The following is a 16316-nucleotide window of genomic DNA, read 5'->3' as shown; positions in this document are numbered from 1 at the left end:
CTTGTTGCCATGAAGCAAATATTTTTTTATTACAAAACTATTAGTTTTACACAGTTCATCATCTTTGTAGAGCATTATCTGAAAATAAAAGTGTTTAGAAATCAAATAACTTGATTGCTATTAAAAAAGAAAAGAACTGCACACCGATATTTTTTTCCAATAAATGATTAGTTTTACATATCCTAATTTACTAAATAGCAGATTTAAACAGTGAAAAACATTGATTTTGAACAGTTATCTTGTAAAGTAAATTTGGATGCTTAAAGCTATGATCTATAAACATCCCAAACTGAAATTAATCTGTCTTCAGACCCTGCAGCTAGAAGACCATCACATGAAAAACTCAAAGCCTTTACACTTCCTCTATGGAAGGATAACAATGCAATTGGCCTAAGCTTTTTTGTACTAAATACACGAACATTACTATCCCATCCTGCTGTTGCCACTATCTTATTATCACACCTGATAACTATATCATTAAAACCTTGATTTGTAACTACAGTCTTATCAATCAAAGACATCTTGTTTTCATTTTCTGCAGAAATTGTCCACTCTAACAGCTGATTATCAACTGACCCTGAAAACCCTCTGTTGGCAGATGAGGAATATTTAAAACACATCACAGCATCGCTGTGTAACATCAGTTCTGATAAGAGTTTTCCAGACACAACATCCCAAAGCAGAAGACTTCCACTCTCGTAGCCCACAAGCAAACCCCAGGCACTCCCTGTTGAGTCTAATACAGGTTGCATGCACATGCACATGCCCAGTTTGGTAGAAGGTGGTACCAGCTCTCTCACCAATTGCTTTGTACTGCTGTCGTACACTGTTACCGATGAAGATTCTCCAGGCAGAACTATTAAATAAGATTTTCCAGTTTGTGGAAGCATCTTTGCAGCACAGAAGCCTTTTGATGAAACTTGTATCTGATCTGTTACAAAAGTAGAAAAGTTAATGAACACCCACTCATGAAATGATTTTTTTTTAAATCAAGAACTTTAACTGAACAAGATAAATTACACCATCATGCATCACTGTGATGATGACTTTTCTAGCTTAATGTTTCTGTAAAATACTTCAGTGAAATTTTTTTGGTGCATTTACAATATGCCTTAAAAGACCTTCATGAGCAGTGACATCATGTTCTAAATCCTTTTGTCATTTATTAATGCCTTAAATATAAAATCACAAGAAGTAACACAAATCTCACGAAGTTAAACAATATCCCTCATCTGCGTTATCTCCCTCTGAGCTTGAAGCCAACATGTGAGGTTATAAAATGAACATGGCTGTTGATACAAGTATGCTCAAAAAAATATGGAATCTCAAAAGTGAAAGTGCAAGCACAATGGAAGTGCATGTGCCATTGCATAATGTGTAGGAAACAATTTCTATCTTCCAAAATGATCCAACACTGACAGAACAGCAGATTAGCTTCAGGTGTACACTTCAATTAACTGAGCTTGCATATTGTCTTCTGTCATGTGCAAACAGCGGTGCTTTGCTCCTGTTGTTGTCATTTGCTTTGGTTGCACATGGAGGTCACGGTCAGCGCTTGAGATAAAATGGCAGTCATTTGCAAAGCATCCATAGGCCCATACAACATGATGTCTACAGGCACCAGCATTGGTCAGTGTAAAAAATGTATTTTCTACTTTTAACAAAGTTTGGTTAGCGTTTAGACCACAAACCGTGGACTGGTCAAGTTGCCACTGCTAAGGCTAATGATACTGACAGGATGGTCAAGGCGGGGCCTATAAATCTGACACGGTGGCCTGAACACACGGCAGCGGGGTAGAATACTTTTAGTATCTTCAAACTTCCCTGAATCGGTCCAAGATCAAAAGGTTCCCATGTTTAGGAAGAGGTGACTCAGCCTCGGACTACGAGAGAATCATCACTCTCCTAATCTGTGTGACAGAGACTGAAAGTCCGTCTCAAGGAGACATAAGGAAGTTGTTTGCCGGACTTATTGTATGCATTGTGTATTGGAAGTTTATGGCAGCGCGAGGTTATAGACTTATAGTATTGATGTTGTAAGAAATGAACTGTGAACATTGGATTATGAACTGTGAACGTTCAACTGAGGGAAGCCCATTTTCCGTTCCTGGGGATCATCAGACAGGATAGACCCCAGTCTGACTTGAAAAAGGCGATGCGAAAGAAAATTCTTGATGAAGAGTGGCCAAGAGAAGCCAAGGATGTGAACGTAAAACAGAATATCTAGCTTCCAGATAGTGTCGTACGCCTTCTCCAAATCAAAAAACACCCCTAACACATATTCTTTGCCGACAAACGCAACCCTGACAAAAGTTTGAAAACAGACCAAATGGTCCAGGGTGCTCCGGCATTTTCTGAAGCCACGCTGCAAGTTGGAGAGGAGACCTTGAGACTCAAGATGCCAGGTGAGCTGTGCATTCACCATGCATTTAAGAGTTTTGCACAGACAACTAGTAAGAGCGATAGGACAGAAGAGTTGGGATCAGAGGGATCCTTGCCTGGTTTTGGGATGGGCACCACGACTGCCTCTCTCCACGAGGGAGGAAACAGCCAAATAAAGTTAAAGATGTCTAGAAGATGTCACAGATATTTTCACTCAGAAGAAATACTAGTAGATGCTAAAACTTACCTGAAGCATTGTCTACTATGAGAGATACTTGCATGCAAAATTTTAATCAGTACTGTCAAGATTAGCCAAGACACTAAAGAAAGCTAAGTAAAATTAACTTTTCCCCTTAATGTCAAAGTTTGTACCCCTAATCCTATGGTCAAGAAAACCTAATGACCTGTGCATGTAAAAGCTGCTTCTCCTGTCCTCCATATCCTGGCATAACCATCTCTTCCGTGTGTCAGCAGTGAGTCTGCAACAGGTGAAGCTTCTACTTGCAAAACTGAATCCAAATGGGCATTTATTTTCTGCTGTATACGCCGTGTCTTTAAATCCCAAACATAAACTTTGCCATCTTGATTTCCTGATAACAAGGTGTTGGTCAAAATGGGTAGAAAATGCAGAGATGTAACTGGACTAGATGAACCTCGAAGAATATACACTGGATCTGGGGATGGCTGCATGACATTCCTACAAACAAACAAAACATTCACCCAATAAAACAAAACCAATTCATTTGCATACATATATTTCAGGAAATGTCCAGAGAAGTACTCATCGTCAGGTCAATTTTCAAATGGCTTGTAAAATTCATACAATGTTTTGAGATTATTTATAAACTTAGGGGGGACAAAAACTTGAGACAAACACGCGTATTTAGTTGGAGGCAGTCACATCTTAACTTGCCCAAAATGATAACTACTTCCCAAAATAATACTAGACTGGCTGTCACTGGGGTCAAAAAGGATAAAACCTTCACTTTCTAAACAGGCCTTAGGTTTAAGAATGCTACTGGTGACCTCCAAAACCATGCTAGAAAAACATCAGCATTATTGGTGAACATAAGGACACCAAAAGCAAATGGAAACCTCCAAAAGAACCTGAAAACAGCATGAACCAGTCCACGGCACAAGTTTGAATCCCTTTTCAGCTGATGAACTAAGGGAATGAATGGGATGTACTTGCTAGTTTTTGGTTGGTTGAAGAATGTGCTGGAATGTGTGAGTACAATGTTCACCTGTAAGTCCAGAAGAAGAATTGGTAGACCTGGAGTACTAATCTTTCAGACTGTAAAAGGTTTCCCCTTGCAGTCTTAGTTTCCTTGGCTAGACAAAAATTACCTATGTTGGGCTTCTCAGTGCTTACAAGAGGATCTTGAAGAATATCGCTAACCTCTGTGGCATCAGCTGTTGCGGCCCTATGCTCCTCAAGAGAGCAACAAGGAATAAACTACTGTGGCATCAGCAGAACTGTCAAGTGTTTGTCCAATAGAATGTTTCAGCATCTCCTACTAAGATTGGGATTATCGATCATGTATGTGCAATGTTTGATTTACAGATATATGTGGATCACATGTCTAAAAGTATAGGTAGAATACATATGGGTGTTGTGGATCTTCTGGTGACACAGCACCGAACTTTGATAAACACCATATAGTGGACTCGTCTGCATTGTGAGTATGTTAATCTGTTCATTGTGTTTATATGATTACCTTCAACAGTTGATTATGAAGCATTCACTTTGCGTTTTCTAAGTATAGATAAAAAGTGAGCATGGATGGTCAGGTAGTACATTTATGATGTGATCTGTATTTTTCTCATGTTTTGGATATGAGATAGTGGATGTCTATCTTATTACCTCCTCCAGCTGTGCCCATTTCGCCATGGATTTTTGTCATTGTAAAAGTAATTAATAAGTGATGACATCTGATGCTAGTTGATGAAGTGTGTGTATTGTTGACTGTCTTATGAAGTCCGTGGCCCAGTGCAGTGAATACACACAACCTGGGCAGCCTAAGCCAATCATGTGTTCTTTGTTGTAAGAATGTGTAGTAGTTGTCTGGCTTGAATGTTTTGCAATACACTTTTCGTTTGTGTTTTACACTGTGCCAGCAACTAAGGCTATATCACAGCAAGAAAAAGTAATGCTATATTAAAATGTTGGGAAACAAAACCCCCAGGTGATACAATAGCAACATCTTTATCAATAACAGTCAACATAAAGAAAAGGGATAATATAAAAGGGTTGGTAATATGTGACAAGGGCAATACAGCGTAAAAGGTCACCATTAAACCAAAATCTAACAGGACTTAAAAACATAAAAAAAACAAGCCTTCTCGCCCCTGTCATATCCAAGTGCATAGGACGTGCATAATTTAATAATACAAGTTCGTGGTCATACAGGATTTGCTATTCACATCTTCCTGTGTCCAAGTATAAAAACCCAAGAAAAGTAATCATTATGATTGTCACTCGTACTTTTATGTCCGTGATAGCACCGAAGTACCTTTTCAGTAAAGCTGAAAAGAGCGATCGTAGGCTACCTGTCCTCGAAGTATGTTTTTATAGACGTCTCAAGAAACAGCTCGATACCTAAGCAAGTTTGCCATTGGTAGATCATGCGACAAAAAGAAACTCAGGTTGTAATTTATGCATTTAATAATAGCACGGATATACAATTTCGTTGTATTCATATATATCTTGTTAATAAGATAATTGACTTTACTTATCTCCTTTAAATATTTTTAAAAAGAAATTTTATTTTATTCACTGCAGAATTGCAATCATGGAATCGTTTCCTCAGCAACAACGACGTAAATATTTAGCGCAAGCGACGCGTCCATTTTGTTTGAGTCTGTAGTAACCGCAGTCGCCGAACCTCGAGTAACATTAAAAAGCAAGCAAAATGACAGCGGTTCTTTCACAGAGGCCTGACGGCGGTACCTATACATTTACTAGCCAGCCAAGAGCACTACAACAGAGAAAAAAATATCGTGATGTTCAGCAGCAGTATGTATCATTTGTCTATAGCTACCCGATGCAGATGTGATATACATATATCGAGGTGATCGGTCGTTATCGAGTAGCAGCATTGTAAGATTTAAAACATTTAACATCGCTACATAAATCTAAGTATTACATTGTCACATCTGGTGGTTTCTTTAAGTTACATTGCTTTAAAATATGAAATAATTTAGAAAAAGCAACGCAAAGATGAGCTAGATTTATGAGGGACTGTGCGGTCAATTCTATTATTTGCCGATTACTCCATCATCTGTGCAATAATGGACTACGAAATAAGTGAATTTTGATGTACTTTTATTTAGTCTTTGTGGTTGTACACCCTTTTTCATATTGTGTGTGTGTGTGTGTATGGGTTAGGGTTAGGGTTAGGGTTAGGTGTAGGGAAGCTCTGAATAAATATATATTTTTGTAATATAATGTAGTTTAGAGCAGCTTCCATTTGCATGAAATGCAATAGGTCCATTTGTTGTGCATATAGTTTTACATTCAAAGTCACACTAAACAGCCCTGCTTTGTGGTTATGATTGAGCAATACAGCTTTGGCTTGCTGACTATTGCACAAGTCAAACTAAGCAATAAATGTTTTTTTTAATACTAATGCACATGAATCCATGCACCCCATTACTTCAAACAGGGTCCTTTTTTTTATTTCATAAGGATCAAATATGATCTACATAAATGACATGGTTTATTTGCATTGGAAGAGACGTAGTTTTGTTTACATACAGCAAACAAACAACATTTCATGACCCTAAATATAGTAACTTGTGTACTTGATGGTCAAATTGACTCAGAACTGTGTTTGAAATGACTCTGGATGGTAAATAGTCAAATCAGCCAGTGACCAGATAGATCTATAGTTACTCTGAAATATACAAATATCCATTTTCAAAATTTGTTTAGAGAAGGACAAGACAGATGTGAGAAAAATACAAAATTAAGAGAAATAAACTGTTTCATATCTCATATGAAGTAAGTCGTACAGAATTTTGAGAAATCTTTTACACACAGGGAACCCATCCTCTTGTACTGCAGGCAATAGATTTAAATGGTCACACATCAAGCAGAAATGAATGATCATTACTCATGGTGATGAAAAACAGCTATAATTCATTAATATGTCTCCAAAATTTGAACATGTAATTCCACTCACTTTCTGTTCATGTAAACAACATTACCATCACTTTACCTTGTATAAGTCCTTCTGAATAACATACAAAACTAAAGAAATTACTCAGTATTAATAATAATCATGGGAACTTGTAACACGCAGCATCGTGACCAACATAGACTGCGCTCTCTACACAGACCAATAATGATAAATGAAGGATAACAGCCAGTGGACAGTGAGATATATATAGGCACACTGAACAATATAAAGATGAGGTACAAGAGAATAACGTAAACCAATGAAGGTATGAAGGGCTGTAGATACTATAAAAAGTGTATGATGGAGTTGTTGCATGACAACTGTATGCTATTAGCATTTCTCACATGCAGTGTTTTTTGTGTGAAGCACTTTGTGTTCACCTTAATGGTGGAGGAAGGTGCTATAGAAATCATCATCAATATCATTACATGTATATGTTTAAACCTGTGTATATATGTGCACACACACATACATTGGCAGGGGATAGAGCAAGTATACGCTGCATGCACACTTTTATCAACCTCTCATTTCCTCTCTCTTACACACACACTCACATGAGCATACACACAAAATAATATGGTATACACCCTTACACCCTGAGCAGGAAATAACAGAGATGAAAAGAACATGTTGGAATACCTAATTTCCCAAGTTTCGGAGGAAAATACATACTCACCAACCACCACCACCCACACACACACTCAGTTTATCTTTTGATCATATTATCAAGAAATAAGCAGCAAGAACACTCTAACATAGATAAATCAAGAAATAACTTTACGTACTCTATGTATATCATGAAGTAAGATAATGGTAATACATGTATTTGAAGACTAAGAAAAAGCTGGAAATAAGATTTTAATTTAGGACTTAGGACTCTAAGATTCACTAGTTATTGTTAAAAAAAGACTGATATTCAGATTTCCTTTTTAGAGGTAAAAACAAAAGCTGAAAAATAAAGATTAGAGCAGCTCGGATTATAACATCATCTAACAATTGTGGCAACATGTTTGATGTTTTTATTTTCTGGCAGAGATGCAGCAGAGGGACTGCCACAATATGGCAATATTATGTATGACAGACGTGTTGTACGTGGCAACACATATGCTCTGCACACACTCCCAGCAGTGAGTTTTATATTGAATCTGAATCATAAATGTGTTGTGCTTTGTTGTCAAAGACACAATAACGTAATTTGTCATTTTGTGATTTTATAAACAGTGTTATGATATGGGCAATTGCTGTTGTATATAGTGCACTATAAGTAAATTCACTAACTAAAAACTAAATTGCAAAGAATAATTGTTTTGTTTTAAATTATACTGTAATAGATGGAATTGTTATTATATTTTTCTTTCTCAAACTTTCCTTTTTGATAATGTAGCTGAATGAACTAACACAGCTTAAATTGCTTCTAGCATGCACAGCCAGATCCAATTGAAATGCAAAGACAACAAGAAATCCGACGCCGTGCCATTGCTCGGAAACGTGCCAAGGATCAGCTGCGCCCAAGATCCCCTGAACCTGTTGAAGGACGCAAGCATGTTGATGTGCAAACAGAGCTCTACCTAGAGGAGTTAAGTGATCGAGTAGAAGAAGCTGATGTAGAATGCCAGACAGATGCCTTTCTTGATCGGCCTCCTTCTCCTTTGTTTGTGCCAGCAAAAACTGGCATGGATACTGCAACACAGATTTTTGAGGGTGATGTAAGTTATAAAATTCAGAATTATGTGATCTGTAATGGGAGTTCATGAAATATATTTCTTTTTAGAGAATGTATCATGTTTGTTTTTAAATCTTTTAAAAAAATTATCCTATACCATTAAGATCATAATACAACCTAATTGCAATTTTTGCAGCTATTTGACTTTGATATAGAATGTAAGCCATCCTTGAGGTCATTGTGGGAAAAACGGTGGAGCAGTCATTGCTTGAAGTAATGGAAGAGGAAGAATTAGCAAATTTAAGGCAGCAGCAGAGAGCTTTTGAAGAACTGCGAAATGCTGAGCTGGTAGAGCAACAGCGACTAGAGGAACAGGAACGTCGGCACCGAGAAGAGAAGGTTTTCTATTGAATTTCTCTTTTTATTGCATAATTATTTGGAAAGTATATTTTAAGTACACAGTCTCTACTGATATGAGCTATTTTCTGTTTTATTTTTTATTATTAGTTTTTTGGGGGCAAGAGGCTGTAGAATACTTAGGAGAAGGGCAAATATTGAAATCTCAAGTTCTGACTGACAGTTTTAGCTTCTTCTATGTTATAGGAGCGGCGAATTAAACAGCAGCAAGAAGTGTTACAGAAAGAAAAAGAGACAGCTGAGAAGATTGCAGCTCGTGCATTTGCTCAGAGTTACCTTGCTGACCTAGTACCTTCTGTTTTTGGCACCCTTGCAGACAATGGATACTTCTTTGACCCTGTGGAGAGAGGTGATCTATATATAGTTTGAAATTTCATTGATTCATTTAGTCAGGAATTGTTGATTATAAATAGGAAACTGTGCACAATTATATTTATTGACATGCAGCATGGTGATGTGTTTGTGTGTGAGAATTCATAGTCTGATCCTTAACAAATTTAACAGGCTTTATTATTCCTTTCATCTTTGAGAGGTTTTATACTATGTTTGGTTAGTGGACTCTGCTCTGGAGCAAGTTTTTTTTAAACCCTGTTGTAATACATTACGGGTAGCTTCAAATGAAAGAAAAAATTCTATGCACAGTAAATTTTGCAACATACCTCTATAGTACTGTAAACTGAGAATGTCCCTTATGACAAAGGTAGATGAGAAGAAGCAATCAAATAAAGTTCTGGTAGTGACTGGCATTATGTTTATCTCCCACTTCACTTGAAGGAAGAAAATCCTTCTCCTTTGGTATGTTCTGCCAAAGCAGTGCATACTTAAAGCTTGTCAAGAGATTAGATGTCGCTAACATACCCTGCTAGATGTTACTGGTTGCTTCAATGACTTTAAACAATTACAGGGACTATCTGGTCAAAGAGATATAATGGCCTTGAAGTGTATCATTTGTGATTTTCTCCAGGTAGGTATTAAACCGACTGGGGACAGAAGGCATCCTTCGGGCACACACACCTTTATGGGAAAGAGCTTACCCACTTGGTTGTTCAAAAGTACTGAGCTCCTGGAGCTATCATACAGCACCTTGATGGTTCATGCAAGATCTTCCTCCACACTGAACATCTGCCTCACATTTTCTTTCTTGGATAGGGGTATAACCAGTGACTGCATCCACTCTTGTGACCACTGCTTGGTTGCCCAAAATTTCTGGTGCAGTGTGGTAAGATCCTTCATTATCTCTTCCCTACCACTTTTTATCTACTCTGCTGGAACATTGTCCACTCTACAAGGAAACCCCTCGCTTTATTCCTCTCCTGGGAGGATGGAGGATATTCAGGTCCATCCAGTGGATAGTTGTAAAGGTTGCTGCAGTATTTCATCCACTGGTCATAGACAGCCTTGTCATCCAAGAGCAGGTGACCCTTGCTTTGATGGCAGACATTTTCTGCTGACCCTACCTAATTCATGAGGGTCTTGAGTAGATGGAAGCTTTACAGTTATCACCCCAGCCCACATCCTCATCGATCTCATTACATCTCTCATTGATCCAGGTTTATCTGGCCGGGTTTATGCCTTTCTGTATCTCATGGTTGACCTTCCTGTAAGCAGCAGCTGTTTCAGGGTTGCTGAAGTTCTCAATCTTCAAACCTTGTTGAAGGTCACTATAGCAAATCACGGTTCAAAGTCCAGCTTCGTTTTAGTCGCTCAAGCACAAGTAGAATTGTATATGCTCATAGCTCAGAGAGGCATCTTGGGGAAGCCATGTGACCGTGTAACGCAAACCACAAAATTACATCACGCCATGATGCGATAGGGGAATTCCAGACTCCTTTTTGTAAACAAGATTTAATCTGTCTGGAGTTCCAGATGGCGTGGCATAACTTCAGCAATCACGGTCAATCCAGGTGGGGATCTATGCCAACTACATAATAGAGTCATCTGCATGAGCTGAATTCCAAGAGGAAAGATGGAATCCTCAGTAAAAGAAAACAGACTAGGACACAAATTAATATATTGTTGCTGAATGTTCTCTGTAACACTCAGTCAATATGTAGCACATGGGTAGCATACCACATGGTACATACTTGTGAACACTTAAAGCCTAGCTGTAGGTTGTTTATACCTTTATTTTGTCAACTGCTTGTTGGCCACCTGCGGCTGCTTGTGCAACAACAGCCTAACAGGGAAATCTCAGGCAAACTTTCTGTGAAGTTCTCAACTAGGCCGCAATGATTTCTACTGTCTTACTCTCTCCACTTTTCTCTCTGTTTGATGCAGTGTTTGCTGCGCTTCTCCCTCCTCTTTCATACCCACCAGGAGGGCTAATGTACTATGAGTGAGTGGCCATATCGAAAGACAGTGTTGGTTGTGTTGCTGCAATCTGGCTAGCCTGAGTGTTGCCTCTTCCATCCCTTCTGGACCAACACAAACACATGTGTGCCAATTAACACTGCTGACCAATGCTGCCAACCAATCAGCCTCCAGTTTTCATCAAAGCCAACCTTTACCCTACATGCATATATGTGCAAGCAGAAACACACACATGCACACAATAATTAGAAATCTAGTCAGTGGAACAAATATGCTTAAAGATCCCATGTTAACCAATGAAGGGTTGGCATATTTCTTAACCAGGCTGAGAGTGTATTCCACACTTTCAGGGCTTTGTTAAAGAAACTTTTGTGTCTTAAACCATCTTCATTCATTTTAGGGAGTACAAGCATATATAATTGATGAGCAAAATCAGTATATAATGGGAAATGCATAGCAGTGAAAAAAAAATACATGGAGGTATTGTCCCTTTAAAGTATTGATAAACTAAGATAGCTACTTTGTACTACAATATAGTCACTTCAGTAAGAGGAGACATATGTGAATGTTTGCTTTTGAATATAAGTCCAGCTTCAGTATTCTGCACTGACTAAAAGCAAGTCTAGACAAAAGATGATCACGATAGTCAGTTAGTCACAATCATATTTGTTGAGATAAACCTAACCCTAAATATCACTATAGTCACATAGTTCATAAAATAAAGGCATATTATAGAACAATTATTTAAAAATAAGCAGCTGAATGACTAGTTTTGCTGTTGCTGACAGTGATATATCACTGAATAAATTTGCAGATGTGGAACAGGGCTTTTTGCCATGGCTTATGGAGCAAGTTGAGGAACAACTGCAGTGCAATGACCATGGTCGCATGATCTTAGATGGACTTTTAAGGGAAGTGGTTCTTATGCGTACAAACCTATACACCAAGCGTGATGAGGTGGTAGAAAATCCACTTTTATCTTCAAACACCAGTCTGATGCAGAGCAACATAGAAACTGAAGAAATTGCCCCTGGTACCACCACAGAGGTATGAAATTGTTTATTTTTTTATTCAATGAATTCAGTTTATCTGCAGTTTTAGGGAAACTTTCATTTCCTCTTCTTCTTTTTTTTTTTTTTTTTGTGGTAAATTCTACAGTTCAGTGTTTGCTATTTAGGGTTATATTTACCGGTAGAGATTTGTCAAAATGAACATGCAGAATTTTCTTTTAACAAAATGGAAGGCATTGTGCATTTTTGCAGAATGGATGGATAGCACATAAAGTGAGATAAGGGAATTTTTGTGTGTGTGCTAGCTTAGTTTCTGCCATATGAACCTTGTCAATATGAGAAAATGACATCAGTAATAACAGGTTCTCTAAAGTGTTTTAACAGATATTAGGAAATATGGAACATAAGCTTAACACAGTGTCTCCAGTAGTGGTAATAGCCATGTAATCTTTGGTCACTTACTACTGATACATTAGTGGTCAGTATCATGTAATAACTAATCTAAATGCTCTTTGTTTTTGCGAACCATTCATTACTTGGGAAAGAATGGAGGACAGCCACATTTGTCATCAGAAGGACTGTAGTTTTTAGTGAGCAAAGAGCAGTTGATTAAACAGAGATGTTATGTCATAGCACACAGATTTACAAGGATGGCTTTATTTATTTAAATAAAAGCAGCTTTGGTAATAGGCCATTTACTTTCTTACATAGAATGTGAAACTTAAAAAAATATAGGGAGTAGGTGGGTGGCTTTATGTATGTTTGTGTGAGAGAGAGACACACACACAGTTTAAACATGTTGGTCATATTTTTTTTTCATAGGCAAAATTTCAGTACTGTAGAGTAGCTTGATATTAGTTCATGGTTCGGAGCACCAGACTGCAATTAATGTAAGAGACACATTTAAAAAGAGGGACCAAGAAGCTGAGTTCAAAAACCAAAGAAACATTGTCATCGCTATGAAACGAAGCAAGATGAGAAACTACTATTTAGCAAACTCATAGAATGCAAAAAGAACACTAAACTGATCTGGAAAGCCATCATCAATTAACCAGCAAGTCAAGACAAACCGGTCCCACAATTACTATTCCCCTAACATACTGAACTCACATTTTGCAGGAATTGCTACTTTAGGATAGTCTCAAACAACAAGTCACAAGAAAACAAACTAGACAAGCTAAAAAGCTTCTGCATGTCAAAACAAATTGATACTGCTCTTTCCATTCCCCCAATGAGTATACTGGAAGTATATCAAGCACTTACCAAACTTAAAGATACTAACACCAGAGGACCAGACAGCATAAACACAAAAATTCTAAAGCTGTCAGCACAGGCCATTACTAAAACCCTGATCGACCTACTTGTAAAACCTCTGTATTGATAAATCTTACTTTCTAATGCACCTTAAACAAGCAAAAGTAATCCCAATACATAAATCAGGTGATCCAAGTGACCCTACAAACTATCGTCCAATCTCAATCCTATCACCTCTCTCAAAACCCTTGGAAAAACACATTCAAACAAGTGCACCTTATAAGGTATGAACTTCTCCACACAAACCAATCCGGCTTTAGGCCACATCACTCTTGCCACACTGCACTTACATCTATGGTGGAACAATGGCTAACTAATATTAATGACAATCATTTCTCTGCTGCCTTATTTATTGACTTTGCCAAAGCCTTTTCTGTTATAGATCATAATCTGCTTATCAGAACTAGAGTTATATAAACTAAGTACCGGCAGCATCAAACTCCTTATACACCTCCTTTCTCGATAATCTAAAAGAGTGCTATAAACAACCAAATGTCTGATCCTCTTGAAGTTAAATTTGGTGTTCCTCAAGGGCCGGTATTAGGACCTCTTCGTTTTTTAATATACATAAATGATCTCAAAGTACTTAATTACTTCAATTTCTTAGTTTATTCTTTCCCCGTAAAGGGAGAGGGCTAAATGGAAAAAAGCATTTTCGTGCTTATTTTACCTCTCGTTAATAAAGAATTGTCATTGTCTTTGATAAGCTGTCATGCCCTTACGTCACCTGACCGTTGAAAATAGATTGAGGTTCCTGGTGTCCTACGAGTGTGGCAATTTTGTTTCATGCAAAATCGTTGGTTCTATGTTTTTGTTTTTTCTTTTTGTTTTTGTTTTTTGTTGGTTTTTTTTTTTTTTTTTGCGTTTTTTGTATGAGATCCATACCAGCCTCCTCGGGCACTTGTTCTCGAATGCTTGGATTCTTCTTTCCGTTTCTGGGAGCAGAGTCCACGTGTCACATTCTTACAGCAGGATCGGCACTACCATGGAGTTGTACATCTTGTACTTGGTAGTGAACCTTATCTTATGGCTATGCCAGATCCTATCTAGTCTAGCCATTGCTGCTTTTGCGATCCTGATGCGAACATATGGCGTGGAGCTGACGGGCCGGGCAATCTGGAATTGATCCCTTCCCCTTCTCCTGAGATGTACATCCTCGTTGTCAGCATTAAGCAGCGGCTGAAGACCCATTTGTTTTGTTGCGCCTTTCATTGATAATATGTTGTTTTGATAATGCATGCTCTTGTTATGCTGTTTTTATTATACACGTCCGTGATAGAACAGAGTGTCTTGCAAGATATTGATTCTCGCACCTTATTACAAAAGATCCGTACTTTACTATTTAGCAGAGCGAAGAAGCGGAGAAGGAAGGCGAGATACCTGCCCCTGCTCAACCCTCTGAAGATCTCCCGGCACACAATGAAGATCCTGGAGAAGATGATCCCGCAGACGATTAAAGTCACTTAATGTCACTCGCTGCTTTGACTGTGTGAATCGTTTTCTGTACAGAATTTGAATCCAAGACAGCGACTGACGGCGTCTGCATCTAGAACTTTACCCGCCAGCTGCACACAGTACCTTTCTTTAATTATTATATTCGATAGTAATAAAATATTAAATATTTCTGGATTGAAATACACCTAAAAGACAAAACTAGAATTCTGCAACCAGCACTACACGGTCGAGGAAGTACAGTCGGCCCTCAGCATTCACGGGTTTCAGATTTGCAGTTTTGATTATTTGCGGATTTGATACCAATTAATGGGATTTTTTCTTTCAAGTTTTGCAGCCTGCAGAGATAAGTCGCAGACAGTGTGTAAAGAAACTAAAAAAACACTGAACTAAGTCATAGATGCATACAATATCTGCATTATTAACCTATTTTTTCATACATAGGGTATTGATTTACTTGCGTTCAGTATGGTCAACAATATTAAGGATTATGGTTTGGGAGAGGGCTAGAGTTATTCGCGCATTTTCCCCATTCGCAGGCCGACTACATGCACATGTTAACAGATAATAGCAGTTTTTCCAGCAATCCTAACCTGTGGTTGTGGCACACACACACACACAGATGTGAAAGATGTGACGGATGTGTGGGCGGACGGTTATAAAAGCTCAAAAAAAATTTTTTTTAAGCACAGAGTAGTCAGAGCAGATGTAATTCTTTGAAGCAAAACCAGTTTGACAAAATCGGTATATTGCTGGTAAATTTTTGCTATCAAAAAGTAGTATCTGTGAATCAGAATGTTATCAGTGCTCGACAAAAAGTAATTAGTGTTTCTCTGCGAGGTTTAGTACAGTCCCAGCCATCGTATACTTGCAAGCCAACAAAAAGGCTTTGTTGTAGCAAGCATATCAAGTGGGTATATATATATCAAGGAACAACAAGTTAATACAGAGACGAACTACTAGAAGATGCCATTCTGACTGGCGCCACTGGCCATGCAGGCTGTTCGTTCACGTTTGTTTGACCTCTGTACCTACAAGTGCCGCGATCTGTGTGTGTGTGTGAGAGAGAGAGTAACTTCAATTGCTATAGAACTGTAGGATGATGTTTGTTACTCTCAGACTATACAGTTAACATAAGGTTTCTTGCTAAATAATGTTACTTTGCTTTATTCTAGATTATGAATCTAATTGACACCATTAGAAATTTTTTTTTTTGGTGGAGAAGGGGGGGGGGGTTCATGTCGGTACCAGAATATCGTTGATAGTTAGCATTCACATGTACCTCCACTTTGTAACTATGCTGTTTGTCGTGAAATGACTATGATAATAAAGTACTTCGCATTTTTACCATATGGAAACGCATTTTGTACTGTCTCTGTGATTCATTCAGCTAAAGCGTGTGTCGTATTTAGAATAACATCGAACAAGAATGAATTCTGTGCCAGGTTTCAAACTAACGTTAAGAGTTTGTTTCCTAATTACATGCATGGTTTCCTCTTTCCCTCCATCTCTGATTACAAAAAGGCTTATTGAACTGGCTGTCATCTTTATTCCCTTGTAGCCAGGGACATTAGCATCGCCATAAAA

General features: G+C 38.1%; 2 protein-coding genes across 4 annotated transcripts; one reads left to right on the top strand and one right to left on the bottom strand.

Moving 5' to 3' along the window:
• LOC112566403 (guanine nucleotide-binding protein subunit beta-like protein 1) lies at nt 1-5040 on the bottom strand. 3 transcript variants are annotated; one of them, XM_025242575.1, is made up of 3 exons: nt 4896-5040; nt 2787-3079; nt 1-931 (listed from the first exon to the last, which is right to left on the bottom strand). In XM_025242575.1, the coding sequence occupies exons 2-3, from the start codon at nt 3070-3072 to the stop codon at nt 267-269; spliced, it is 951 nt and encodes a 316-aa protein (XP_025098360.1). In that variant the 5' UTR covers nt 3073-3079; nt 4896-5040; the 3' UTR covers nt 1-266. The 3 variants fall into 3 exon arrangements, with proteins under 3 accessions (XP_025098360.1, XP_025098359.1, XP_025098357.1); XM_025242574.1 differs by having other exon boundaries at nt 4868-5024; XM_025242572.1 differs by having other exon boundaries at nt 4933-5024.
• A 134-nt stretch (nt 5041-5174) lies between these two features.
• On the top strand, nt 5175-16091 carry LOC112566402 (radial spoke head protein 3 homolog). The gene is given in 8 exon segments (XM_025242571.1): nt 5175-5398; nt 7597-7690; nt 7982-8269; nt 8423-8450; nt 8453-8625; nt 8830-8992; nt 11768-12000; nt 14624-16091. Coding segments are annotated over 8 exon segments (1194 nt in total). The 5' UTR covers nt 5175-5294; the 3' UTR covers nt 14735-16091.
• The last annotated feature ends 225 nt before the right edge of the window (nt 16092-16316 follow it).

Source organism: Pomacea canaliculata, linkage group LG6 (assembly GCF_003073045.1).
Source record: "Pomacea canaliculata isolate SZHN2017 linkage group LG6, ASM307304v1, whole genome shotgun sequence".
Taxonomy (NCBI): domain Eukaryota; kingdom Metazoa; phylum Mollusca; class Gastropoda; order Architaenioglossa; family Ampullariidae; genus Pomacea; species Pomacea canaliculata.
The sequence above is the reverse complement of the archived record's forward strand: the minus strand, read 5'-3'. Positions and strand labels throughout refer to the sequence as shown.

What these genes read in the sequence shown, in the direction of transcription:
- LOC112566403 (XM_025242572.1), bottom strand. Translation starts at nt 5,009, where the DNA reads ATGATCTACCAATGGCAAACTTGCTTAGGTATCGAGCTGTTTCTTGAG. An exon ending in AAAACATACTTCGAGGACAG is followed by an intron (nt 3,080 to 4,932) that starts GTAGCCTACGAT and finishes GTTTGTTTGTAG; the next exon opens with GAATGTCATGCAGCCATCCC. An exon ending in AGCAGCTTTTACATGCACAG is followed by an intron (nt 932 to 2,786) that starts GTCATTAGGTTT and finishes CTTTTGTAACAG; the next exon opens with ATCAGATACAAGTTTCATCA.